The 27,931-nt window shown below is 37.5% G+C and overlaps 4 protein-coding genes across 7 annotated transcripts; 2 read left to right on the top strand and 2 right to left on the bottom strand.

Annotated features, from left to right (window-relative positions):
* Positions 1 to 1,860: 1,860 nt before the first annotated feature.
* cdnf (cerebral dopamine neurotrophic factor) lies at positions 1,861 to 5,830 on the bottom strand. Its single transcript, XM_052118980.1, has 4 exons — positions 5,684 to 5,830; positions 5,074 to 5,201; positions 4,758 to 4,899; positions 1,861 to 3,537 (listed from the first exon to the last, which is right to left on the bottom strand). The coding sequence occupies exons 1-4, from the start codon at positions 5,769 to 5,771 to the stop codon at positions 3,347 to 3,349; spliced, it is 549 nt and encodes a 182-aa protein (XP_051974940.1). The 5' UTR covers positions 5,772 to 5,830; the 3' UTR covers positions 1,861 to 3,346.
* A 362-nt stretch (positions 5,831 to 6,192) lies between these two features.
* On the top strand, positions 6,193 to 12,168 carry hspa14 (heat shock protein 14). The gene is made up of 14 exons (XM_052118450.1): positions 6,193 to 6,269; positions 6,470 to 6,550; positions 6,787 to 6,869; positions 7,142 to 7,190; positions 7,295 to 7,400; positions 7,488 to 7,578; positions 7,713 to 7,817; positions 7,935 to 8,096; positions 8,346 to 8,501; positions 8,612 to 8,714; positions 9,516 to 9,731; positions 9,839 to 9,988; positions 11,403 to 11,470; positions 11,611 to 12,168. Exons 1-14 carry the CDS (start codon positions 6,213 to 6,215, stop codon positions 11,696 to 11,698), a joined length of 1,515 nt encoding a protein of 504 aa, XP_051974410.1. The 5' UTR covers positions 6,193 to 6,212; the 3' UTR covers positions 11,699 to 12,168.
* LOC127637412 (protein artemis-like) lies at positions 12,155 to 17,541 on the bottom strand. The gene is made up of 14 exons (XM_052118449.1): positions 17,318 to 17,541; positions 17,142 to 17,193; positions 15,976 to 16,060; positions 15,807 to 15,866; positions 15,666 to 15,721; positions 15,485 to 15,586; positions 15,289 to 15,361; positions 15,062 to 15,202; positions 14,829 to 14,930; positions 14,601 to 14,737; positions 14,448 to 14,502; positions 14,153 to 14,241; positions 13,971 to 14,068; positions 12,155 to 13,248 (listed from the first exon to the last, which is right to left on the bottom strand). Exons 1-14 carry the CDS (start codon positions 17,424 to 17,426, stop codon positions 12,338 to 12,340), a joined length of 2,070 nt encoding a protein of 689 aa, XP_051974409.1. The 5' UTR covers positions 17,427 to 17,541; the 3' UTR covers positions 12,155 to 12,337.
* Positions 17,542 to 18,770: 1,229 nt separating this feature from the next.
* LOC127637648 (transmembrane protein 243-like) lies at positions 18,771 to 27,927 on the top strand. 4 transcript variants are annotated; one of them, XM_052118818.1, is made up of 7 exons: positions 18,771 to 18,997; positions 21,468 to 21,539; positions 22,060 to 22,184; positions 22,726 to 22,958; positions 26,807 to 26,857; positions 26,945 to 27,049; positions 27,251 to 27,927. In XM_052118818.1, exons 4-7 carry the CDS (start codon positions 22,881 to 22,883, stop codon positions 27,392 to 27,394), a joined length of 378 nt encoding a protein of 125 aa, XP_051974778.1. In that variant the 5' UTR covers positions 18,771 to 18,997; positions 21,468 to 21,539; positions 22,060 to 22,184; positions 22,726 to 22,880; the 3' UTR covers positions 27,395 to 27,927. The 4 variants fall into 4 exon arrangements, with proteins under 4 accessions (XP_051974778.1, XP_051974779.1, XP_051974777.1 ...); XM_052118819.1 differs by lacking the exon at positions 21,468 to 21,539; XM_052118817.1 differs by lacking the exon at positions 18,771 to 18,997 and having other exon boundaries at positions 21,161 to 21,539.
* The last annotated feature ends 4 nt before the right edge of the window (positions 27,928 to 27,931 follow it).

Genomic DNA, 27,931 nt, shown 5'->3' with positions numbered 1-27,931 from the left:
CCCTTTTTAGTAAATCAGTCAGTGGGCTGGTGATGGTCGAATAGTTTGGCACAAAACTACGATAACAGCCAGCCAACCACAGGAACTGTCTCAACTCCTTTTTGGTGTTAGGTCTCGGGCAGGCTGAAATCACTGCGGTCTTATCAATTTGGGGCCACACCAGTCCATGACCCAGATATCATGGTTCCACCCATCCAATTGCACACTTCTTAGGGTTTGCCGTGAGTTCCGCCCATCTCAACAACTTCAGGACAGCCCTCAGATGCTGCAGGTGCCGCAGCCAGTCATTACTGTAAATAATTATGTCATCCAGATAAGGCATAACCACCGTGTGCGGTCTGTGGATTCTGTCCATGAGCCGCTGAAATGTAGCCAGGGCCCCGAACAAACCGAAAGGAAGGGTGACATATTGCTGTAAGCCAAACGGTGTGGAAGTTAAGGGGATCTGCCAATATCCCTTTGTCAAATCCAGTGTTGAATAAAAGCAAGCCGCACCTAACCGATCGAGCAGTTCATCAATCCGAGGCATTGGGTACGCATCAAATTTAGGCACTGCATTCACTTTTCTATAATCCACACAGAACCAGACCGAGCCGTCACTCTTCAGAACCAGCACCACTGGGCTGGCCCAGTCACTGTGGGATTCTTCTATTACCCCCATATCTAGCATGGCCTTTAATTCTACCCGAACCACTTTTTTGTGTTCGGGTAATCAGTAGGGACAACTTCATACCACTAACCCTAGGGTGGTTTCGATATGGTGCTCTTTGATATTCGTACAACCGGGAAGAGGCCAGAGCACATCTGAGAATTCTCCTTGCAATCTGGCAAGCTCCGTGACTTGTGACAGTGAGAGGTGGTGTCCACAAGTGACCGGGGTGACTTGATCAGTGGCTTTTAAGTTCACCTCAGTCCGAGCTCCTCCCTCTCTGGAACCACCATCATCAAAGCCTCTCTCCACGGTTTTAGGAGATTGAGGTGGGAAATCGTGACCTCTGTAATTTAGAGCTCGATGTGGGGAGTAATACAAGGACTTTATCTCCCGGTGCAAATTCCTGTAGCCGAGTACCCCTATTATACAGACGGATTTGACTTCTTTAACCTGGAGCAAATTCTCCTTTGTTAATTAACTCAGTATGTGGAGTTTTGATCTCAGGTCAAGAACGTATTGAATAAAATTTTTGCTGTTTGAAGGTCCCTCATCCCAATTTTCCCTGCTGCTCTGCTGTCACGGACTCACAGAACTGTTGGGCAGTAAAACGGGAGGCCAAGCTCGCCCAGCCTCAGCGCAGGCGGTGCTGCTCTGCACTGTGGCCACTCCATTGCAAGATGTCACATTTCAAGTCCTGATACCCCAGGAGGTTGGCGACAGGTAGTTGTTGGGCTGCTAGTTGCACTTCTCCTGACAAGAGTGAAAGCAGTTGGACCACCCATTGGGACACTGGCCATCCCGCTGCATCCACAGCATGCTCAAACCGCTCCACGAATGCCTTCAGGTTGTTGAGCGTGAAGTGGATCATGGAGGGGGTGGCGACCGAGGTTGAGCCAGTAGAAGCCCCCTGGGGTATCAAGCTCCATAGCACCTGCCGGTCCTCTGCTTGAGCTCCTGTTCCTGGCGCAGCACTAGCAGAGCATGATGTTGCGTATGGTGGGTGCTGGCGAGGGTCTTGATCAGCTCGGCGAAGGATGAGGACTCCATGAAGCCGTAACTTCCTCCAAATCCTTGGTTTCGGCACCACTGTGACAAGGTCTCTGACTTTCTTCTCAAGCAGGAAGCAAGAGCCGTGTAAACATTCAACATCTTTTATTTTACAAACTTTCTCAGCTAACACAATAAGGTTTGCACAACACAAAACACACAGAACACTCTGCTGCGCATGTCTCTCCTCCAGCGGACTGGACTGCTCTTTTATATCCCTCTCAGCTCTCACTGCAAACACAAATAGATGTTAGAGATAATTTCCCACAGGTGTCAATCCTTACCGTTCTTCCTCACGGCCTCGCTCTCCACAGACTTCACTCAGCCACGTACCCATCACCACAGTGCCTCACTCTGACCACGATTTCTTTTTTTTTATAGAAAAGGAGGAACAAGTCTTTTTTTTTTTTTTTGTGGTAATCAATATTATAACACAAATGCTGTTTATTGTATTGATCCCGGAATATTCTTTAAACAAACAGGCAAAGACAGATACTGATTTTATCAACAACAAAACAAAAGAAATTCACACAAATGTACACAAATTAATCTCACGAAAACATGTCCCGGCCACGTTTCACCCCAAAAGAAAATTAAGCATATTTTTAAGACCTTTAATATTGCATTATAACATATTTATGAAAACATTTCCCCTAAATTTTCATTTTTGTTCTCATTTTAACCTGCAATTTCCATTACTGCCAATGGTGATTATTAATACTTTAATAGAGTGCAACATAAAATCCTTCATTAAAGAATTAAGCCAAGAAACATAAAAGTTTGCGAGTGTAGGGAGATTGACACGATAACATAATTTACAATTAATTATGGTAGTGGCCATTCACTGCATAGCTCTCTTGGCACGCTTTGTTAGCAGCTTTTTTATTTATTCACCTCAAATTCCACTATTCCACATATTCCATTGATTAACAACTTCGTAGCTCATGCATAGTCTGTCTTTAAATGTTATTTAAAAAACATTTTTTGATGAATGACATTTTTCCTTTCGGAAGCAGATGGTTGCACTCTTTACACTGTATACAATATATTTTTTTACTGTATCACAGTATTTTAAATAAGCATAATACATGATTTTTGTATTTAAATCAGCATAAATCAAAGGTACAACAAAATATATCCATGATGTATAAATGCAATTTAGATAAAACAGATTTTGTTCCCAATACAATAAAGCGATTGAGATTTTGTTTTTGTATAACAGTAATATAATGGGGATGTACTTAACTGAAGTTAGCTTAATTGATGGTTAAGTTGCTTAAATTGATGGTTAAATTGATGCTTAAATGGCTTGTAAAGCAAACCAGCCAGCCTCTCTGCAAGCAACCTCTTAATCACAGAAACTATTAATCTTAATCATTTATTCTGAGTACGAAGGAGAAAAGGCTTACAGCAGTACAGGAGAATGAGAGACAGGGGAAGAGTGCACAGATTGCACATTAACCTTTCGTAACGATTACTATGAAGAGCAATATAAGTTAATCTCAGTGCAACATCAACAGTGTCCCTGAGCGCAGCTACAAGTGCAGCTCCTCCCATTACAGCCATGTGTCCCCAGCATGGAGCTGCACGAGTAGGCCCTCTCATTAATACTCCGTGTCCCCAGCATGGAGCTGCACGAGGAGGCCCTCAGAACTCCTCTGAATGTGTTCTGTGCTGCGCTGTGCTGTGTTTAGAGGCCACCTTCTGGATGAGATCTATAAATTCACTCTTCTCAAGACAGGCTCTGCACTCCTCCCCCCAAGACGCCAACACTTTCTTCAGTTCAAGCACGCGCATTTTAAACAAAGAATCTCTGCTCCAGTCAAGCACTGGACGTTCTGAAACACACAACCACACAAGACAAATTAATCCATAAGACATTATTACATTATAATAATACAGGAATGTGTTTGTTGTTAATGTAAAACTTTTAGTTAATGCTGACATTTACCATTAAAGAAGCCATATTCCAAAACATTTTATCAGTTTATTATTTTCCCTGGTAGTGGCATGCCTTGTTTTATCATTTTGAGATGTTCCCTGAGGTTCACTTATAATATTAGTATAGTTTTGTTTTGTGCACAAAAAAGAAAACAGTCAAACATTTGTAAAACATGATAATTTTCCTCCCTCATTCTGTCAGAAACACTCTGGTTTGGTACTGCTCCTCTTTTAAGACTTGACAGTAAACACCCACTGCTCTGATTTGCTCTCTTTTCTTGACTGACCTGCTCTCTCCTACAGAAGTGATTAAAGGTAAATTAGGCATTGATGTGTTGCTGTGGAGGTGGTCAGATGCAAATGGCTTCCACGGTGTGGCATCACAATGTGGAGGAAGTAAGGAGTCATTTTGGCAACTTTGATTTCAACAAATGCCCTTTTTGCAGTGAGGAGGAAGATTTGAGTTCTGAAACTTACTGTATGTTTTTATAGTACAATTACCTCATATATGTCAAAAGTTCAAAGAAAATTGGAACATGTCAAGACCCTTTTAATTAAGTTTTATATAACCATTTTCCACCTTCTATCTGACATTAAATTAAACTATCTTTAAGATTTTTATATGTAAATTACTTACATTATGACTTGTTTAATCTCTCTAGATCAAAAGAATAAGGAGCCAAATCACAGAATAGGTGAATATGTGTTGATATATAAATGTGGGCATTGTTTATGTAATGACAGTTCTGATGTGTCAAGATTACCTGAATTATGAATTTTTGCAGCTTGTGCCCCATCCACACTAATCTGCTTTCATTTCAAAACTCAGTTTTCAGTATACTAACGTCAAGTACGCATTTATGGAGAGCGTTTTTGGAAGTCTCTGTTTTAGGTAGAGGAACACAGTTTCAATGTGGATGAAAGGTGTTAATCAATGTGTTTTTAAACAAAAAATAAAAAATAAAAGTCTACATGCTTTTAGTGAAAAAAAAAAAACAGAAAAAAAAAACAGGACGAAACCAGATTGTGAATGTAGTATTATGTCTGCAAAGTACATTGAACTCTTTTACCCTTTTAAAAGTTTGTTTTACATGTCAACATCTTTACCAACACCTACCATATCTGAGCTCACAGATCTGTCCGTCCATGTGCTGAAGTCTTAGGCAGATTTTGTGGACAGGAACATGTGCACTGAGGGGGCGGCTCACCTCACCCGTTGCTTTGGCTGCTGCATCACTGGAGGCTCCCAGGTAATAACACTAAGGTAAGATGGCATTAAACATATCAAGCTAAATATTGTGATCAGCTGAATACAATATGTCTACTCTGTATTGCTGAAACCAAAAGACTGGTCTCTAAAGATGGACTAGAAATCTCAGTTATTCTAAATCAGAGAAAGTACAAAAGTGTGCTTGTTTTTGTGAGGTTATTACTAGTCGGTTTTCTTTTCCTGTAGCTTCAGCACACGCTCTGATCAAACCCTCCTCCACTAGCTCTGGGGTCAGCTCTTTGTGTCTGATCACCAATGAGTTATAAAGGCGCCCCAGAAACCCGACACACACTGCAAAACATAGATTATACATTAATATACATAATTGTATCTACCCATCTATAACACAGCTATAACTGCTAGCCTAACTGTTTATGATTAGTTTGGATTTCAAACATAACATAAGTTTCTGCTACAATATAGCAATGCACTTTTGTAGTTATAAATGTTAAAGCATATTAATAACCAAACCACAGCACTCAAAACTGCTGCATTACTGCTGTTTCCAAATGTTTTTTTTTTTTTTTTTAGACTAGTCAAAAATGGTTTTGCTACAGTATAATTGGGGTTTAAGTGCTGTAAAAACTACGTTACCTAAACTAAAGTATGCAACCCAAAGCCAGTTCCTTTCCTCTTAAATGTTGATTTAATTTATATATATTTACTCACTGAGGACACTCATGCACTCATGCGCAAAATAGCCAAACACAGTGCACAACTATTTTTAAACTCAGGGGCTCATGTGCATTGAAACCCAATACGACCAACCTCACCTTCGCATTCCTCTCCATCAGTTACTGAGAATAAAACAACAAACAAAAGCAAAAGAAACGGGCTGGCAAAGGAGTTGTTTAAAGGCATGGCTCAATGCGCTTAAAATGCGCGTGTGTACTCAGAGACGCAGTTTAGTGAATACTTCAATACCCACAACACACCGCTTACAAGACCAACGGATTTCCGAAACGTACTTATAGTGTGGCAGGGGATGATCAGTCATATTTATGAGGATACCTGATTGGTCTGTAAAACGTTTAGGGTTTAGTTTTAGTTTCTCTGACCAATCAGGTAGCGCTTTGATTGTGAATATTAATAAATCTTCCAATCAAGTATCGCTTTCCTCATGAATATAAATGAGTGTTTGCTATCTTGGCTCCTATTCGCCAATGGTCCTGTCACTTCAGATTTGTAGCGCTCTGATTGGCTAGTAGTTTAAGGAGTCCGCCCGTCATTTGACAGGGCACATAAGACCGTCCTTTTACATTTGCATATGACTACCGGCTTCCGGTGGCATTCTTCGCAAGCATGGCTGCCATTGGGGTGCACTTTGGTTACACATGTGCCTGTGTTGCCGTTTTCAAGGTAAAGTTGTTGTGATAATGAATTATTTTACTTAAATATATGTTAAATAAACGCATGTATTTAGCCAACCAACGAGTCTAGTTGAGCTATGTTTATTTAGCTCGGCACATATAGTCATTATGATGCTGAATAAAGAATGGTTATCCATTCAAACCCTAACAGGTTTGTAATAAAATTGAAGATTCACTGTTTTCTCGCAGGATGGGCGAGCAGATGTTGTTGCCAATGATGCAGGCGACAGAGTCACACCCGCTGTGGTGGCATACAGGGACACTGAACAGGTAAGTTATCCCATTTAGAGATGGGTACAGTCTGTGAGAATCAGTAGGCATTTGTCTCATCAGACGACTGCATAACTAATAACACTATCAGCACTTATTCTCATCACATATTCCGTGATTATAGCTCAAGTTTAATTTCTGTGTAAGTAAAATAAGTTTTGATGGATGAAGCAAGGTTTATAGGGTATAGATAGGATGGTCTGATGGTTTGTTTTCTCATTATTTTGTTTTTATAGATTGTAGGAATTGCAGCTAAGCAGGGGAGAATACGAAATGCTGCCAATACAGTTGTGAAAGTGAAGCAGATTTTGGGCAGAAGGTAGGTTATGTGGTGTGATCTGAATTTAACCAGTTTTCTCCTGTCTTCTGTTTCAAATTACTTATCTGAGGATAGATTCTTATTTATAAAGTATGTAGTGATTCATTAATTTCAGGTGTAACACTAATCTGTTGATACAGTATTGTATAACATTAAGGATAGTTTAGAATTAATGATTGTTGTCAGTTATAAGTTTATTGGACTTATCATGCACTTGACACAAGTCAGATTTTTCTGTGACTCATGGGTCAGAAATTGTCCTATTCCCTCAGCTATGATGACCCAGATGCTCAGACACACAGAGAAGAAAGCAAATGCATTGTGAGTACATGCTTCTCATGGTTCTTAAAGGGATAGTTCACTCATTGAGTTCACTCAAAGGGAGTGCTCATTTAAAAGGTTTGTATTTTCTCACTCATTCCTAGGTTGTCAATAAACGCGACCTGCCCAGGTATGAAATCGATGCGGGAGAGACAACCAAGTATGTGTCACCTGAAGATGTAGCTAAACTGATCTTTCATAAAATGAAAGGTATGTTTGTCTGAATTCTTAAACAATTACTTTATAGTCAGAATGTTTAATGTGTATCAATGATTTAAATTTTTATGTTCTTTACAGAGACGGCCCAGTCAGCCTTAGGTTCAGATGTGAAAGATGCAGTCATAACAGTGCCTTTTGAGTTTGGAGAGATGCAGAAGAATGCACTCCGGTATGTGGCTTAATGCAGAGACTTTAGTTTTAAAATGTCAGGTTAATGCTAATGTCAATTGATCAGTCATCCGACTTCATAAGGTGTATTTTTGGTGGGGATGTTTTTGTAAGAATCATGTTGTTGTGTTGTAGGCAAGCTGCCGAAGGTTCCGGGTTCAATGTTCTTAGGCTGATACATGAGCCCTCTGCTGCTCTTCTAGCCTATGGCATTGGACAGGACTCCGCATTAGGAAAAAGGTACAGGGTTTTAGCATTTTCTGCAATTTGACATTTTGATTCGGATAAATCCTTAATACTTAGTTCTGTCAGACTCAGTTTTGTTCCAATCATTCATATTCCTCTTTTAAACCACAGTCATGTCCTGGTGTACAAACTTGGAGGCACATCGCTCAGCGTCACTATCCTGGAGGTGAACAGTGGAATGTACCGTGTCCTCGCGACACAGACGGATCACAGTACGGGAGGAGAGAGCTTCACACATGAGCTGGCAAAGTACCTCGCAGGAGAGTTCAAAAAGTCAGTAGCTCTTTTGTGCTCCACTAGAAAGTATTTGGACATTTTTAAACCTCTAAGTCACACTTTCAAGCATCATCAACAACATGTTCCACAAAGTTTGACAATCAGAAAGTGTCCAAATAATCATGTTTAGCTTGAAAACATTTCCTAACATGCCATAAATTCAAAGACAGTCATGCATTAAGTGTGGCAAATGTTTCAATGTTGATTCTTACTGTGTTTATGATTTTTTTTTTTATGTATCTTCAGGACATTTAAGCAGGATGTGACCAGTAACCCCAGAGCAATGCTAAAGCTCATGAATAGTGCTGATATGGCCAAACACACACTCTCCACCCTGGGCAGTGCCAACTGCTTTGTGGACTCGCTCTTTGACGGCATGGATTTTGAGTGCAATGTATCCAGGTGAGATAATGGAGATCTAAAGTTGTTTTCTGTATTATACTGAAAAATTGTACCGGTTGCTTGACCTCTGACCACTGAATGATGCTTGAATATTTTGCTTGTCTTTCTAGAGCCCGCTTTGAGCTGATATGCTCTAGCCTCTTTACTAAGAGCATTCAGCCAATTAAAAGTCTCCTTGAACAAATAAACCTCTCCACCTCAGATGTCAACAAGGTAATACACCTGATCGCCAATAGAGGAGGCAGTTGTTTTGTGTGCACCATGCCATTAGTATTTAGACTTGTTCCCTCAATAATGGAAGACATGAAAATATCAGGGAGTTTTGAAATTGACTGAAAAAGTAATGGAAATTTCTAGTTATTTTTTATTTTTGTATGTATGCGTCACTACAAAATACTTAAAGGGATAGTTCACCCAAAGAAAAATGCTCTCATCAATTACTCACCCCCATTTCATCCCAGATGTGTACGACTTTCTTCTGCTGAACACAAACAAATGTTTTAGAAGAATATTTCAGCTCTGTAGGTCCATACAATGCAAGTGAACTTGGCCCAAAGGCAGCATTAAAGTAATCCATTTGACTCCAGTGGTTAAATCGATCTCTTCAGAAACAATATGATAGGTGTGGGTGACAAACAGATCAATATTTGTCTTTTGTTTTATTTATTTATTTTTTACTATAAATCTGGCACTCTTCTCTCTTAAGAGTTTTCTTCTTTTGTTTTTGGCGATTCTTCGTTCATATTGCCACCTACTGGGCAGGGAGAAGAATTTAGAGTAAAAGAGAACTTAAAATATTGATCTGTTTCTCACACACACCTTTCATATCGCTTCTGAAGACAAAAAAATGGAACCCTGCTTGTAGGCTTACGGTGTATTAGAGCGATTTTATTATTTATTTATTTTTTTGGAATACAAATTTCCCATCTAATTAGTAGATTAAACCAGTTTTTATAGCGTGCATTGCATTAAAAATATTTGAATAAAGATTTTGCTGTATTTTTCCTGTCTAAGGTGGTTTTGTGTGGAGGGTCGGCCCGTATACCTAAGCTGCAACAGATGATCAGGGACTTATTCCAAGACGTAGAGCTGTTAAACTCCATCCCCCCAGATGAGGTGATTCCGGTGGGTGCTGCCATACAGGCGGGCATCCTGGTGGGAAAAGACAGCCTGGCACTTGGAGAAGATTCCATCACTATAGACTGCTGTGCCAGTGACATCACCGTTAAGGTGAGGAACACAATACAGTAAAAGAATAAAAAGTGCTTAATTTCATATGGGTTATTAAATGGTACATTGCGTTTCTGATTCTATTGATTTCTGTCTTTATTTTTCAGGAGGTGGATGACTCCGGAGTGGAGGTTTTCACAGTTTTGTTTCCATCTGGCACACCTCTCCCTGCCCGCCGCCAACACGCACTACAGGGCCCTGGCAGCCTGTCGTCAGTTTGTCTGGAGCTGTACCAGGCACAGCAAGCAATCGCACAGGTTGGCACCCTTTTTAACAGACATTTTAGATAAAAACTTAAATTAAAGATATTCAACCTTTATTGATTGGGAAAACATTGACAGATTGTTTTCCCTAAAATGTATCACAGCAAGGCTTTAAATCTTTAAGCTTGGATTGGCTATGCTGAAAAATCAATGATCTAAATATTAATAACTACAGTCTTTACCAACTCAAAATAGGTATTGTTGTATAGCTTAGAAGCTGTAATTTACAGTGTATGTAGGCGTTATGACCAAAACTGGACAAGTGCTTTGACAAATCAGAAGTGTTCTGTTTTGATAATTTAATAATGATTTTGCACTGCACATTTGATTTGTAAATGATAAAAACATCAAACTGATCAAATAGCCATGTGTCATATGTTATTGGAAAGCTCTCAAAGATTCGAATACAACCTGCCTCTTTGCTTTACTCACAGATCAAAATATAGAGAGTAATAGCAAAGTACATGTCTTTGACATGCATGTAAACAGGTATTGCTTATGAGCTACATTTTCATTTATAACTTTAAAATAAACAGAACAACATATCACATACCATTCCATAGAGAAGGGGATTCCCGTTAAAACAAGCCCACACACAATATAATCCGGTGCATAGATCATTAGATAATCCACACAAAGCACAATGTGCACACAGCACAGAATGTGCTATCTGGTTAAAACACGTCAACTTTCCAGGATCAGATCAGCTTCATCGGAAATTATGTAGAAGGTTGTTCAGTGTCATGAAAAGCTAAACCAATCATATTAGGATTCAAATTGCTGCAACCAGAGATGGCAGTCATTCAAATATGGGCAGAGAGGATCATTCATTGTAATTACATATGGCTACTAGGATATGGCGTAGTACATGACACAGACTCAGTAGCTCAAATGACACCGAATGAAACAATGAGAGTAACTCATACCTGCATGCTTTGGAAAGATAGAATACCTTTAGTCGTTTTTGTATTCGTATGTGTGATTAGTCTTGTGCAATTATGTTCTATTTGTTTGGAGAGGCTTTTAGACACTAGGATAAATTATTTTTGTAATGCTATAAATTTGATTGCTTGGTTGTATTGACACAATTTTACTTTTTACATGTGACATTATTGGGAACAAAACAAAAGCAGAGCTACCTTGAGATATATAATGTAAAATTAGAAAAATAACAAAAGTAAATATTTGCCTCAAGTTTTTGGGTGATTATTCACCCTGAGAGGCTGAGATTCTCGTAATTTATCATAATCCATATCTTTTTTTTTTTTTAAACGATACCAAAAAATGTACCCTCATTTAAGAGTTATAAGCCATTACTCTTGGGCATCCCACTGCATCATGGAATCTTTAAAAACACTTTCAGATCTTAAATGGTTAAAATGTAATTGGTTGTCTGGCTGTTTTTTAGGTTGTGCTTAAAGACCTGGAACCTAAAGATGAGATGCATGACATTGTTACGGTGCTAACAATGAAAAGGTAATGACAACATAATGCCATTTATGAGGCTTGTAAATCAAGAGGCCATTTTTATTACATGCATGTGCAATAAAAATTTATCGAAATGCACTTGGAGTCATAGACAAGTATGTAGTTATAACTTTGTGTTTACTTTTCAGAGATGGCTCACTGCATGTTACTTGCACAGAGCAGGGCAGTGGCAGATCTGAGGCTATTACCATAGAAACAGCTGCGGCGGCATCTTAACTTTGAATCATGTTGTCAACAGAATTCCATACTGTAACCTAAACACCTGCAAATGATGATGTTTGAGGGTTTCTGGTTTTGTTTGTGCTAGATCTCTCTAAATTGTTTCAAGCAAACATGTTTTCACACTATATGATGTTAAATTCCTGTTTTCGGTTATAATACAGTTTTAATTATATACTTTTTGTATTTTTTTTTGAAGGATTTAAAGGAATTGTTCACCAGCAAAATTATTATGATTTTTTTAAGTTGTTGAGAGAGAAGAGAGAACAGGTGTTTGTGTTGTACATGTCTACAGAATGTGTGGCTTACTGATACTATCACCTCATGTTTGGTGTGGTCTTATCTGGTGCACATAATGAACTTGTAGAGTCAGCAGGTGCAAATTTATCATATGTTTTGAAGCTGTTTGCCTTTTTGTCATCTGAAACTAGCACACAATTAAAGGTCATAGAACACAATGCACCCTGACTTTATTTTCAGTACAGATACTCTTTGCATTTACATCACGTTGGAATTAATTTAATTATGAGTTGCACCCATTTTCTTCAGGATTTTTACTTCATTATCTAAAGGTACAGAACTGCATGATAAAGAATAACGGAACAGATGAGAAGTTGTTATACAACAAAAAGAAAATTAATTTGTTTTCCTTATGACTACTTCCTCCCCTGCTGCCAACTTCCAGTAAATGTCTATCAGGTCTTCTGGGTGTGGGACTTTAGAACCAGGTGTTGGTGGAAGCTCAAAATCTGATGACACCTGCGAGTCTGATTTCGGTTCTGCTGCTTCCTCTGTCTTGGGCTCTACATTACAAATATTATTCATATCTGACACTACATCACCAGCTTTGCTGGTCCCATCCTGAAGGACTCCATTGGTCACTTGGTTACAATGGTCACTAGTAACCACCTTACTGTCATCCACTTGGACAAGAACAGTATCCATTTGACTGAGGCTCTCCATACCTGCATCTGATATATGAGTGGACTGAGAGGAGGTCATGTGAATGGAATTATTATCATCATCATCATCATGAAACGGCTCAGGTGACGTTGTGTTATCATTGGAAAGAGTTTGAGTGGTTTGGCTATTTTGACTACATTCCAACTCGCTATCATCAGTCAATACCTGTTTCGCTGTAAAGAACTTATCCCAACAGGGCGGAGCTGACTTGGATTGGGGTGTGGTTGGAATAGATATGGGTGGGGCCAATTTTGAGCATGCCGTTTCTGAGCATGCCGATGGAGGTGGTGAAGCAACATCAGATGGGTTAGGTGGTTTTTTGGCTGTGACGTTTGAGAGCTCATCGTCGTCGTCGTCGTCATCGCAGTCATCATCGTTAGATTCAGCACAGTCCATGTAATTGGAAGTCTGCACAGATGGACCACACTGTAGGAATGTGTAAATTTGGTCCTTATCGGGAGCATTTTTATTAGGGCTAGGAGTCTGTATGTTTACTGCCACCTTGGTCGTATCAGTCAATGCCATTTTCCGCCTCCTTGGAGCCATGGCAACTTCATCAAACAAGTCGTTATCACTGCCTGACCCTAGGAGAAGATGCATAATGGTTAAGCTCTTAGTGGTTTTCAGTGTGTTGCTATGCAGTTGCTTACTGGCCCAATTCAAAAGAGTCAACTCCTGATATCCTGGTCCTGATAGCATTTGAGGCATTACCACAAAAAATAATTCGCCCCTCATTTATTTATAAAACAAAAAAATACAAATAATTATTACAGTGAAGCACTAACAATGGAAATGAATGGGGCCAATCTGTATAACGTTAAAATACAGACGGTTTCAAAAGTATAGCCACAAGGCGTAAACAATGTGTGCAAGCATTATTTTAGTGTTATAAAATAAGGGGTAAAACACAGCGTTAAACGTTTACCGGCGCTAGGTCGTCATGACCATGAAGTTGAAATATTTGATATAACTTCACACCGATAAGATCAGTAAGCGAATTTATCACAATTACATAAAATCACATAATACTTTTGAAACTGTATAATTTTAACGTTTATGGACTGGCCCCGTTCACTTCCATTATTAGTGGCTTTAATTGCATTTTCTGTTTTTAATTTTTATTAAGTCAAAATCAAGTTTTTTTTGTAATCAACATTATGCCAAAAATTCTGTCGATTGAGTTTACCTTGTATTGAACATGGAAAATGTCCTTTTTAATACTTGATGTTAGCGAGTTGTTTAAATTTTTTCAAGTAATAGTGATATTTCATTAGCCAACACCACTAATTATGAAACCTATTCGTACCATGTGATGTGCACCTCTTTCTTGTTCTTTTGAGATTTCCAAGTGGTTTGTAGACAATCTCTTCTCTTCCAGAGTGTTTTCTACACAGTGGCTTCAACCTAAAAGGAAAAACACTACTTCAAACAAGCCCCAAGAGTTTTAAATAGGCACATCATGCATAGAAGAGAATGGTCAGTCCTTACAGTTCTGTGACATCTTCCAGTGTTTGGCCCAAGGGAATGACATTAGGGTAGATGTTAACAGGACAAATGTGGGATAGAAAGTCCTTGACCTAATCACAGAAAACAAATATCCCAGCTTAAAGTGATAGTTTCCCCAAAAAATTACAATTCTAACATAATTTACTCACACTAATATTGTTCAAAATATGTACGACTTTATGAGTATACGAGTGAGTATTTGATGGCAGAATTAATAAGCAAAGGCTTAATTTATACTGAAGTTTTGCCATTGCATTTTTCTCAGGTTTATTCTCACCTCTGAGTAAGAAGAATGAAACGAAAAGCATGCTCTATAGGAACTGCCACCCATCCTGAAAAGAAAGTCACAATGATGGAGAGAAAAAAAAGGCCTTAATTAAAATTTCATGGAAAATATACAGGCTGCATCACAATTAAACACTCCACTCACTTGACAATAACTGAGGTCTTTTTTGTCCGTTCTCCAAACCATATTGTTGAGGGTTTGATGCTGATGATATTTAGTGGAGTGCCGTCTGACGCTATGGAGCCGCATGGCAATCTGTTTGCCCTGAACATTTCTTCATCCTGTCAAAGAGCCACAAATGTGATCTCAATCTACAACCACTTATTCAAGATGCATCAAATTATGTCCTTATGCAAAACAATGGCAGCATGCCTTGGGATGCCTGCAAGCATGGATCTGCGTTGCACGGTTAGTGGTCATGTGACACAGAATTTCTGGCATTTTCTTGAACATCTCCAAGCTGTTTACATGTATCTGTAGCAGACAAACAGTTTTAATGAAAATAACATAGTCTGTATTAAAAAAAATAGTTTTTATGCTCTTATTTTTGAGATTCTCCTAAAGATGAGAAAACGCAAGTACAACCATGTGGAAAAATATCTGACCTGTGAGCTGAACTCCTGTCCCAAGTTGGTGAATAGGTACTCATAACCATATGCTGCTTTACAGTTTAACCAAACTACATGGTATGGACTCTTACAAATCCAGTCTTGGACCAACTGCATTATCCCTGTTGAACAAGCCTCCTACAACATTCAAACATATTGTTATGCCAAGTTCAGATAGCAACACCTCTATGTGCAATTTAGGTGAGTCTGTTAAAAATCCTTACCCTACTAGGGATCTGATAGTACTTGCGATCAAAGAATGTAGTATCGAGATAAACACTCTGAATGTCTTTTACCCTAAAGCACAAACATTTCAAATGTACTAGTACCTAAAATAAAATGCTAATCTATCATGAATTAAGAAATTGTGCTGTAGCTGTTCACTAACAGATCAATAAATAAATGAACACTGTTGCACACCTGTCTCCAGAGTGCAGGTACTCCATTCTGGCTGCATCTCCGATAGCCAGTCTGAAGTCTCCTGTGTACAACACAGTACCCTGAGCGCCCTCAAAGAGAAACCTGCATCAAAATTTACAGTTAATTTCAATCTCATGGATGACACATCCATTTTAAGAACAATGTTAACAAGGTAACGTACATGACTGATCCAGGACAGTGTCCAGCTGGGAGCAAAGTGACTACAACATCCTCTGACTAGAGAGAAAAGAAAATACAACTTGAAATCTACTGTACTCATCTCTCAAACACTCAAAGAATAAAGTTGAAGCTAAACACTCACCTCTCCGGTGATCTCATCTATCAGAGAGATGTGAGTTGGACTGTCCAGTTCCAGGGCAACCTGATGTAAAATGCAGAGAATTCAATGCAGATATACCAGTCTGTCCAAACAGGTAACATTTTTTAAATAAAATGATATGGAAAGCAACATGTATACTAATACTACTTACAATATGATCCTGCCAGAATGCATACTTTGGGTTACTAAGCAGGAGCTCTTTTGTCACAAATGAGCAATACAGCTTGACAGTTAAACTGGTGGAGAGGGAAGGTTTCAGAAAGATTTTTCACTTTTTATTTCTCATGCAAATAATGTGGTATGAAGCAATAATTTTTGAAAATTACCATGCCATCCTATCTATTAAAAACAAGACAAAAATAAAGTAATATAAAAAGCATAAAGTATTAGTAATTAGAGGTTGACCGATATATCGGTTTTATCGATATGGCATAAAGCAATAATTACTAACAATTATCCTGCCATTTTAGCCATTAAACAAAAGACAAAAATAAGTTATATAAAAAGAATAAAGTATAAGTAATAAGAAGGTCAATTGCTATATCGGTTTTACCGATATATCGCTGTGGATAGTTGCGTTTTGGTGTAATCGACCCTTTTAAAATTATTATCCCATTTAATAAAGCTATAAAAAACATTGTGCTCCAAAGAGGCTTTATTGTTAAGTAGATATACGTTAATCATAAGTTCATGTTGATGCTCATGTTGCTTTTGACTTGACGGTGTTCCAGGAGAAAAGGGAAAAGGTCTGTTTTTATTACTGGATCGCTGATAAATCTACTGTTGGTGAATTACAGCTATTAATTAGCCTATATGACAATGTTTACGTTATACTGTGATATATTGTAGATAACTGTAGGATTGCATGTTTTGTTTCCCGTTTGTGTGGATTGGCACCACAGACTTTTCAAAATAAGAGTCCCTGGTGTATTTTGTGCTTGTTTTAAAAGTCTGTGTTACGGACCGATTTGTAGTTTTTGTTATATGGTTATTAATGGGATATTATTTTTTTGACTCTTTAAGTCTTCTATGTCTTTGCCTGTCACCAAGGAAACAGTCAATAAATACATTTTAAAAACTATCGGGCACATTAACTGGTTATCTGCCTTTTCCACCAGCTTAGTTATTAACGTATTAGCAAAATGCACTATCGGTCAAACTCTACTAGTAATATATAAACAATAAATTGGAAAAATAAATAGCAATATCTGTTATGTGAATGGCACCGATATCAGGATGGATTACACCTTTTTGTTACGGAAGTATTTTTTTTTTAAAGTTATATGGGTTGCAATCTGTATGCTCATCTCCACTCACCTGAATGTCAGTTTTCTCTTCAGCAAAGGTCCTTTCAGTCCTTTCATGTGATCTGTTAAACAGGAACAGTTATGTGAACACTAGTAGTGATTATAAGGAACCCCTTTTCAGCCACCCATGCTGTGTGAGAAGTACATAAAACAAGCAGAATTCAATGCAACATCTTTAAAACACACCTTTATGGCAATGAGAGAGGAAATAGGCTCTGGCGTGTACATTCTCCCTATCAAATCTGTCCAGGGAGATGATGGGATACTCCTTCATGCGTCCAGCGAAAGAGCTCATGTTGACTGCATTGATCTAAACTCCTATCAAAAAGAGCAACAACAAGTTCAAGACACTTCATCCCGGTGGCATTTGTCTTGCCTCCTTTTGGCAAAACGTTGGTATGAGTCGTAGGGCTTGGAGTCGATTCCAAAAAGAATCAATTCGGAGGCGTTGAGAGTCGAGAATCGACTCGAAACGATGGAGTCGAATCTTTTCGGGGAAACCGGTTGATATTTTCGGACTCCATTTATTTCCTCAACCACTGAACCCCACATTTCAGAAGACTAACTGCACCAATACAATTTACAAAACCTGTATTGTCTGACGGTATTTTACTTTGGATTCAACTTTTAATCAACGTGCCAAATTGTCTTAAAATAACTACTTCCCCAATGTTACAACACAAGTTTGCAACAAGCAGATGGCAAATTTTAGTCAGCTTCCCAGTTCACATAAATAAATCGGTATGTTGAAGTTTAATTGATTAGTGTGTTGCACTAAGCGAGACTTATTTTTACACAGTGTTTAAAACCTTTCCAGTACAAGAACCAGGAAGTGTATGTTTTGGACATTTTATTCAGTGTACATGCGATAGTGGACTGTACACTACAATAAACATGTTTCTAAACAAGAACTCATGGGTGATAACCGGCACATCTACTAAAATGTATCTCGTGGGATTGAAGCATTGCGCTTTGCTATGTGCATTTAGGCCCTGGTTTAATAATAGAATGGAGCTATTAATAGTTGACAAAATGTCATTCATATTATTATAAACAGTGCAAAGAACGCTTTGTTTTGAGCTGTTTATTATGAGATGTATCTATACCTCCCGGTTGTTGTTGTTTTTGTTTTTAGCAACAAAAAAAAAATGAGTCTGGAATCGACTCTTTGAATCGATTCCATCGATTCTAAAAATCAGGAATCGGAGTCGATTCCCAAATTTCTGGAATCGAACTACCATAGTCGGTTAAAAACATCTTGCTACCTGATATGTAAATGGTACAGCGACATCTATTGGACTAGAGAACAATCATTATAACGTTGCAAAAAGCTGCATTGAATCGTTAAATTCTAAAAGACTAAACTGAAACAAAAATGTGTACAAGTTTCAGAATCGATTGTACAAATCAATAACTGTCAAGTCAATTTCTTTTAAAAGAGTTTCCGGGTGTGGTTTTGATTGACAAGTGAAATTGTTTCGTTTTGCAATGGAGGATTCCGGGAATAGAATTTGATTGGCCATTTTTCCCCATTTGTTTTGGTCGTTTTGCTGTCTAAAAGGTAACCTCTCAGTTACATAAAGTCTCGCGAGAGCAGCGTTGATGTTCTTACACACACACACACACGCGCGCGCATACACACACACTTTTTGTGTGTTTATTTAGAGTCCTTCAGAAACCCTACACCTATACCTTTCTTTTCACCCAAGCCTAACTTTAACCCTACCACTATATCGAACCCTTACTGTTCGATATTGAACCCCTAACTGTAGTAACAGCGAACGAGACTAGACAGCCGTGTGTTTTTCGGTACAGTTGCTAGGAAACGACAAAGCGCAACCTCGCTGAACGATCACACCGGATAACGTGAGTCTGTGTTAGGAACAAATTATAAGTCACATATATATATTGGCAAGGATACGCAATTTGAGTTAGCTGAATATTTAAATGTAAATACAAAATTTCACCATCTGTTCTAGCTGAATTCTGAATGTTTATTTGTGATAATCTTTAGTTTTGTTTATAACATTTCAGAAATGACTGTTCCATGCTGCATTGTGGCGTTGCGCATTTATACATTTACAAAAATATGATGTTATGAAGTTTTTAAAGGTGCACTCAGTATTTTTTTCCCCATTAAAGACATGAATTGTAATTTTGTAGGAAATCATGGCAACTCACGTTAAATGAAGACTAAAGTCATATCAGGAACCTTATAAAAGCTGTTTTAAAATTAAAATTCATGAGCCGAGATTGTTTAATTTTGCAATCTGAACAACCATTTATATTTGAATTAACTATATAAAGGTGAATGTCCAGTCTGCTTTTCCACCTTACAATTCTTATGCTTCAAACCAGCAGTTAAACATAGACATATGTAATATATCCTACTTTCCCCCCTGCTATTACAAATGTATACATAAGTGATACAATTTTAGAACATTAAAAAAATATTAATGCGCACTTGCGCAATAGAGTCCTATCATAACTCGTCTTTCTTGCCCTCACATTTTTAAAATGTTGTCTTTGACTGGAAGTTTATGTAGTACAACATTTAAATGACAAGCTCCACAAACCATGTGGTCAAAAAACCTTTAATGGCATGGACATACAGTAATATAGTAATCAATTAATGTGCAATATTATAATATTAATACCGAGACTGTCTGTATCACACACTTAACTATTTTGGATCGAGGCAATGAAGTGGGTAAGAATGAATACAGCATTGTTAATTGATTTTTCTTCAGACTGTACATTTTTTGGCATTAAAGGAATAGTTCACCCAAAAATGTACTCACACTCATGCCAGATGTGTATGATGTTCTTTCTTCTGCTGAACAGAAATAAAGACTTTCTAGAAGAATATCTGAGCTCTGTTGGTCATTTCAATGCAAGTGAATGGCGACCAAAACGTTGAAGCTCCAAAAAGAACATAAAGGCAGCATTAAAGTAATCCATATGACTCTAGGGATTTAATCCATGTCTTCTGAAGTGATCCAGTCAGATTTGTGAGAGAACAGGTCAAACTATAACACCCTTTTCCACTATGAATATTGACATCAGCAGTCTCCTTAGTGATCATGCTTTCAAGCTTGATTACACTTCCTGCCATATAGCGCTCCGCGCATGTTTCAAGGACTAGGAAGTGTAATCAAGCTTGAAATTATGTTCGTGCCAAAAGACTGCAATGGAAAGATACTGTATACAATGAAAAAGGAGTTATATTTTGGTTTGTTCTCACCCAGAATTGGTTGGATCACTTCAGAAGACCACTGGAGTCATATGGATTACTCTTATGCTGCCTTGATGTGCTTTTTGGAGCTTAAAAGTTTTGGTCAAAATTATTTTGTGTTGTATGGACCTACAGAGCTGAGATATTTTTCTAAAATTTTAATTTGTGTTCTGCAGAAGAAAAAAGGCAAAGGTGATTAAATGATGAGAGAAATTTTATTTTTGGGTCAGAATAATATTATTATTTAACTTTTTGTAAAACAGGAGAGGGAAACAAAATATGTAATATATATTAAACTTATTGAAGGGAAATATTAAATTAATAAGTCAATATCAGGGTTGGGGAGTAACAGAATACATGTAATGGGATTACGTATTTAAAATAAAAAATATTAGTAACTGTATTCCACTACAGTTACAATTTAAATCAGTGGTAATCAGAATAGATACATTCAAATGTTTTTTGTTTTTTTTACTGAAGAGATTCCTTTGCATTGTATTGTCATGTGCTCCATTTAATATTAAAGTCGTATATAGTTGGAAAACATGTATCCATATAAATTATGTGATTCATAGTGCATTTGAAAAGCAGTGAAACATTTTATTAAGATGTGTTACACTCATACGAGCAGACAGAGATGTCTGTGGTAAATTTGGAGCAGCAGAAATAGAAATAAACATTTGTAAATTGCCATGCGAAAATGCTATTTCTAGCCATTTTTCATGCACCTGTCAACAGGCACGATATTTTTTAATCAAGAAAATCCACGTCATATTATATTTTTCCCCCTCTAGTAAGACCTTTGATATTAGGGCAAAAATCGTGTTCTTTATGATAATTTTTGCATTGTTTTTCTCTCAAATTTATGAATGAGAAAGGCAGCAAAACTATTTGTTTTCCTTTATCTTATTATTTATTACCTGTCTTTAAGTTTTACAAAAAAGAAAAGAAAAAAGAGGAATATTAGATATTATTGTTGTTGTAGCCTTTTTGTTGTCTTTTCTTATTCAATTCACGAATAAGTTGAACCCGCATGGCCCTTTAAACGAACGTCACTTCCGGTTCCAGCATCTAATCGTTATGTACTGTGCTCCTTTGAAGTCATGCGGATAATACTCTGATCTGAAAAAACCCAGTGTGGTCAATAACTTCAACTGTTTGTTCCATAACCCGGTGAGTTGCATGGTTTTAACCGTTTAGGAGTCTCGCACGGATTATTTGTTTTCATTTGCTTAATCTTGACATTGATTGATCTTCGATTGATGCATATTCATCTACAGCAGCAATCTGATTATAGTAATGTTTGCATTTTTTTAATTGGAAGTAAAATATGTTCAAACTCATATATGGGCCGTTTAGAGGAGTATTTTTATTGATCAGCCTGTTGTACTGTATGTGTAAACAAAAAACCAGTCCATGCACCTGCACTGACAGTTAAAGTAATAAAGTAATCAAAGTAGCTTGCTTTACTGATGGGGTGCTTTGCTATAAAAGTATATAAAAAATATTTTTTTGTTTGTTTCTTGTAAGGCATGACAAGGTATTTTTTTTTACTTGTAAGGTATTTTAAATAGCCCACAACAGACTTGAAGATCTCTATTGAAAATATACATTAAAATGTAAATACTATAAAGAGGGAAATTGAGTAACATCAGACAGTAATGGTGCATTGATGCTTTTATGTTAATAACAGTTATAGAGTTGAAACATAATCTGGAGATCTTTCATCCTTGGATATTGATCTAAATGAGTTGCATCTTGGATTTTGAGCCATATCTCCATCAGCACATAGGATGAAGATTCATCTCAGATCTTAAGGTAATTTACTGTAGATTTTGTTCACTTTAAAATATTTTAAAGCTTAGATAAGGACTTAATTGTCCTCTTAAGAATGGGCCTTTCTAATGACTACTATTGCATAGGCTTGTCAGTCTAATAAATTATCCTTGTATTGTTTAAATGCTATTATTATAATTAGATATTATAAAAAATTGGACAATATATCTGTTCTATTACCAACAGAACAAATTGTGTTTCCTTTTGCACTGATGCCCAGATCAGCTGCTCACATGACCGATCACACATTTTAAAGGCTGTGCTTATGGTTTCATGATCCAGGCACAGGATCCCAAAGGCCTTGGGCTGATTGTTAGAAAGGCCAGCTTGTTTTGTTTCTCTGAAGCATCATTGTAATATCAGAGCAAAGATTATGATGTATCATCAAGTGCTGGTGCTATAGTTTATTTAGTTCAGCATGTCACACGGCTTTTACAATGCCATGAAATTATCAATTGAGTAAACTTAATTTTCCTTTAAGTAATGTTTTAATGTTTTAATTTGTGGCTGATCTATACACTAGGTATCTCAACCATGACGTTAGCTTGCTTCTAAATCCCCTGCCCTGAGGAGCAAAACCCAACCAAGAAAGCAGCGAGCATGCACTGCCAATCTCCACTCAAGAGGGGACACTGCAGGTAGAAGATTTTGGGGAAGAGCTTGTGCATTAATCTTGCCATGGATGACTTCACTACACGCACCTATGGCACCAGTGGCATGGACAACAGACCTCTGTTTGGGGAGACATCAGCCAGGGTAAGGATGCGGTCACACTATGCAATAAGCACATGTTAAGTTCGGACACAGCATCAAACATCAACATCCTCAACATTAAAGCCTATTATTTTAAAAATGTTAAAATAAACCATCTACTCACTTTCCTGCAACCATAAAACCACCAGCTTTGAAATGTGTGTTCTTTGTATTGAGCCAAGAGGTCAGCATGTGACCTTTCAATCTTCTCTTGGTCACACGTCTTCTCATCATTTTAATTAGAAGGTGAGAGTTCACAAAACTTGATCTTGCGTGTTTTATGTTTACAATCTTATGATAAATAGAAAAAAGAAAATATCGTTGTTGTCGTAAATTTGTAAGCATGTAATTCTGGTTCTCTTCACTCTATCTCCCTCCAAAAAGTCTTATTTCATTCCACTAGATGACAGCAAGTATTAGAAAAAATTATTTTACTCTATCACTTTCCATTACAAAATGCCGATCTGAAATGTAGGTGGCGCTCTAATGCATTTTAGCCCTCACAAATGTGCTCGTGCATAGACATTCAGTCTAATTTTTAGTTCATGCTCCACCCCCATTGTTTCTTTGACTATCTCGGCCTCTGAGTGGACAACAAGCTCAATCTAGTTGTCATTAGAAAGCTGAGATCCTTCCCTTTGTGATGATTCATATACATTTTATGATCAATAGTGGATATAATATGTTTCCTATGATTTGTTTAGCATGCTTTTCCTGCTGGACTGCATATTTTCTTCTGGACATCCAAGATATAACATTGGATTATAAGTAAAAGAAATGGTAATTTTTTTTAGAAAACTGTCTAAGGTAAAAGCAGATATAAAGATTTTAGCTATTTGAGGCTTACGGCAGCAATGATTGGCACATAAAATATTAGTTTGATGTCTTGCAGAAATCATATTTCACATTGTGGTACAACTGTAGTACTGAGGCAACCAAATAAACTGTACAGTCGAGGTTTCATTGGATATAAGATTTGTCTATTTATGTGCTATTTGAAAGACTTTCATAATCATATTAATATTTCTACCACATGACCTCTAGGTGACGCTAATTTGCGACGCAAATGTTTCAGGCCTTATGTAACATAAATGCAGAAGTGATGGTTATTTATGAAAAGATCAGATTCTGAGCTCTCAAACCACATCTCATGTTGATTTATTTATTCAGAGACTTAAATATATTAAGTGTAAACTTTTTTCATGACGCAGTGTCCCCTTTTGGACCTGCTGACGGGTCCACAGAATTGAAGAGGTTAAAGTCAACAATTTACCCTTTTTTACATTCTTAATACATGTTTCTGGTCATATTTTGCACACACACAAAAAATATATATTTATAATCTTTCATCAATATTAATCTTCGCCTCTAAAACAACTTTTTGGCTGTCGTCACAAAGGATTGGTTATTGTTAAAATTAACAAATAGCGATTTAGGCATTGTTTGAGACTGTTACTGCTTTTGAAGGTAATGCAGTCTTTCTAAAGTCTAAATAAGCAGTATTTTAATGTTGGTTTAACCCTTAAACGCATACCTCGGGTCTAAGGGTGTAACAGTATGAAATGTTCATAGTATGTTACCTTCACAAAAAATACTGCGGTATCACAGTATTAAGGTGCCTTGCTAAAATTATTAGAAAAACACAGCAACGAGCCATCTGACTGGATGATGGCCTAGGATGTGATGTTGGTGGATTTTTCTAAATTAATAATTAAATACATTTGATATCTTTATAGTTTGTTGATGCCGTCCCTAAACGATTTTTGAAATTCAGGCAACATTAGAAATAATAATACATAAAAAATATTACTTTTTTTCAGGTTTTTCACATTAGGTGCATCTTTTGAATGGTGGAATAACAATGCCAAGTGAAATGAATTAAATTATGCATACTTTTTTTTTATATGCTGTTTTGGAATATAATAATAATGGTTAGAGAGGAAAACATCCCCCTGTCATCTTGTTCTCCTCCTTTATGATAACATTAAAACCTCTCATTTTCCTACTGTTTATCTCCATGCTCTTTGCATATTTTCACACAATATACAGATTTACATTCAAGATTAAAAACATAATTTCTATAATTTTCTGGATATGTTGTTTCTCACGCATCCACAAGTGTCTGACTGACTTGTGTCTCACTGGCAAGTTTCTAAAATCTTTAAACTGTTTATATGCAGTAGACCTACCACTTCACTGGTGTTCACGTTTCATGCCGTTGTTGGACTCGTGGGAGATCTTGTTGAGTGACGATGTTATTAAATTCCACCATACAAAGAGTACCCAAGACATATCCAGTCCCATGCTTGCACACACACACACACACACGAGTGCACACGAGTGAGTGAGCGAGAGGCCGAGAGAGGGAGGGAGCTGCGCTGCTGGTCCAATCTTGATCAGCTCTGATTCTGTCCACACTGTTTTTGAAGTTTACAAGTTGGTTGACCATCAACATTGATGATGCCTTGTGGGTTTTTTAAATAACCATAATAATCCCACATTGAAGTCTTCAGCCGCTTGTCGTGCACTGAAGATTTCAGTGCGATGCGCACTCTGCCGTGTAGTTCACACCTGTGGCTTTTAAGATGATGTGATGATTGAGTGAAACAGGAGATGTCTGTCATAATTTATTTATTTTGAAATAGATTTATTTGATCAAGTTGACAGGCATGGGCACACAGACATCAAAGGGGGCTTTAGCACATGCCCCTTTTTCTCCTTGAGAGAATGTGCCCTTTTTTGTGGGGTGCTTTTTATTTTTTTATTTTTAAATAAATGAATATATCCTGTTTGTGCGCAGCTTCCCTGTCAAACAAATATATTTATTGAATAAAAAAATCTAAATATCAGGTCGGGAGATGAGACTTTGTCGAGTTCCAATGCCCTTCCTCTCCTCTCCTCTCTCTCTCCCCTCCCCTCCGTGCAGCAGTGCAGCGCACATCGGCACATCAGACACACAGACAGGCAGGCAGCAGCCCCTCGCAGCTCCTATACCAGTTGTGTTTTTCTTGGCTTGTGTGGAGGTGAGTGGTGATGAACAAAAGACTTAAGCTACCAGTGCCTCGACTTTACAGCTAATTAGCCAAAAGACAAATATAGTTAACTTGTGTCTTGCTAACATGCATGACTCATGAGCTACTAGCTAATATAATAATTAGCTAAAGTTTAGCTAAGGCAATATATCATGGGCATACAGGCTAATGTACTGTACTTAATGGAGACACTACAGGTGAATACAGTAAAATTTGTGTCAAATAACATCTTCACAATTGCCACACTGATATGCAAATAAGGCATTTACTAATTAAAATGCGTTAATTTGCATACATTTGAATAAATTAATATAGTAAAGGTTATGCCAATGATTCGAAAGTGGAAATGGGAGGCGTTACTTAATAAAAAAAGTGTTTCCTCATTTAATATACTGTTTCACTTAGAAATACGTGACATTATAGTGAAATGGATTAGTTTCACGTGGACTTTAAACAACTTTTTCACCGTTAAAATACTTTATCTTATCACAACTTAACGCAGAGACAACTATAAGTAAGCCATTTGTAGGTTATTTTTCTTGAAAACTGTAAACACTGTGTCTCTATAAAATTTCCTGTTTGTTTTGAGCAACCCATCCAACCCAACACAACAAACATTGATAAACGAATGGCTTGTGTTTGGGGCAGGGGTGCGTTTTGGGAAGGCTGTTTGAAAACAATGTTTATTTATTGCAAGTCCATTAGTTGCCGGAGAATTGAAACAACAATTAATTAGTGAATTTGAAAACTTAAGTACTTGTGTATATCCTTTCACGTGCATGTCAAGTACACTAATATATATTTGTCTGTCACTTTCAGGATAGAATCATCAATTTAATCATCGGTGGACTGACGTCTTTACTTGTTCTTGTACGTTATTACCATTAATAAAGGCCTTAGTAATTCTAATAATAATATTGTCAAAGGGGGATGCTGAATTCTCATTTTCTCTTTCAGGTGACCACAATTAGCTCATTTGTCTTCCCCTCACTGCCTACCAAGCCATTGAACATTTTCTTTGCTGTCTGCATCATGCTAGTCTGTGGGTCAGTGTTGGTTCTGGTAAGAAATTACTAAGTATCCTGAGATGTGTGGATAGGGGATGTGTATAACTTGTGTATCACAGGCATCCCAATTCTGTGGAAATCTGCAGAGCTTTTTGTGTGCACAGATTCCATGTGGACCTGGAAATGGTTTAGAGTCTTTTCATGCCATTCCTGATCGAAATAAATTAAATCACATCTCTCTCTTTCTCTCTCTTAGATATACTGGTATAGGCAGGGAGATTTGGAGCCCAAGTTTCGCAACTTGATCTACTACATGCTCTGTTCCATCGTTCTGTTGTGTATTTGTGCCAACTTGTACTTTCATGACGTGGGACGTGACAAACAGAGTGATGCCTTATAAAACTGTTACCATGGTAGCCGTTCCAGTCTCAGGAATGTTCAGCATTATGTTGGCACTGTGGGCATACCCACATAACCACACCTGGTTCTTGAATTAGGAGAATTAATTTTCATACAAGATGCCTACAATTTTTGGGCAGGGCCAGTCTGCCTTTGGGAGCCATAGTAGTGGACTATACATATAAGAAATCCAAATATGTTAATAATCAGTAGCACTCTGGGATGCCATGCACAAGTTTTGCACCCTGAACGCTGTACAGCACAGAGCTTACAAACCTATATGCCAATGTTTTAAAAACAAGCCATGGCAGTGTAATGCATAATGCTTTTATATTTGTACACGACACACCTATGGTACATTCCTGATTGAGATTTGTTTATTTTGTATTTAAATTATTAGAAAAGAAATCTTGATTAAATCGGAGCACTTGATTAAAGACTGTAAGCAGTGTCTTTGTAAATTATGCTTTTTTTTCTTTTTCTAAATAACCGCACTGTTATTTGATATGGTGAAAATCTTCAAATTAGGGTCATTGGC

The sequence above is a fragment of the Xyrauchen texanus genome, chromosome 45 (assembly GCF_025860055.1).
Source record: "Xyrauchen texanus isolate HMW12.3.18 chromosome 45, RBS_HiC_50CHRs, whole genome shotgun sequence".
Taxonomy (NCBI): Eukaryota; Metazoa; Chordata; class Actinopteri; order Cypriniformes; family Catostomidae; genus Xyrauchen; species Xyrauchen texanus.
This window is presented reverse-complemented; position numbering and strand designations above follow the sequence as displayed.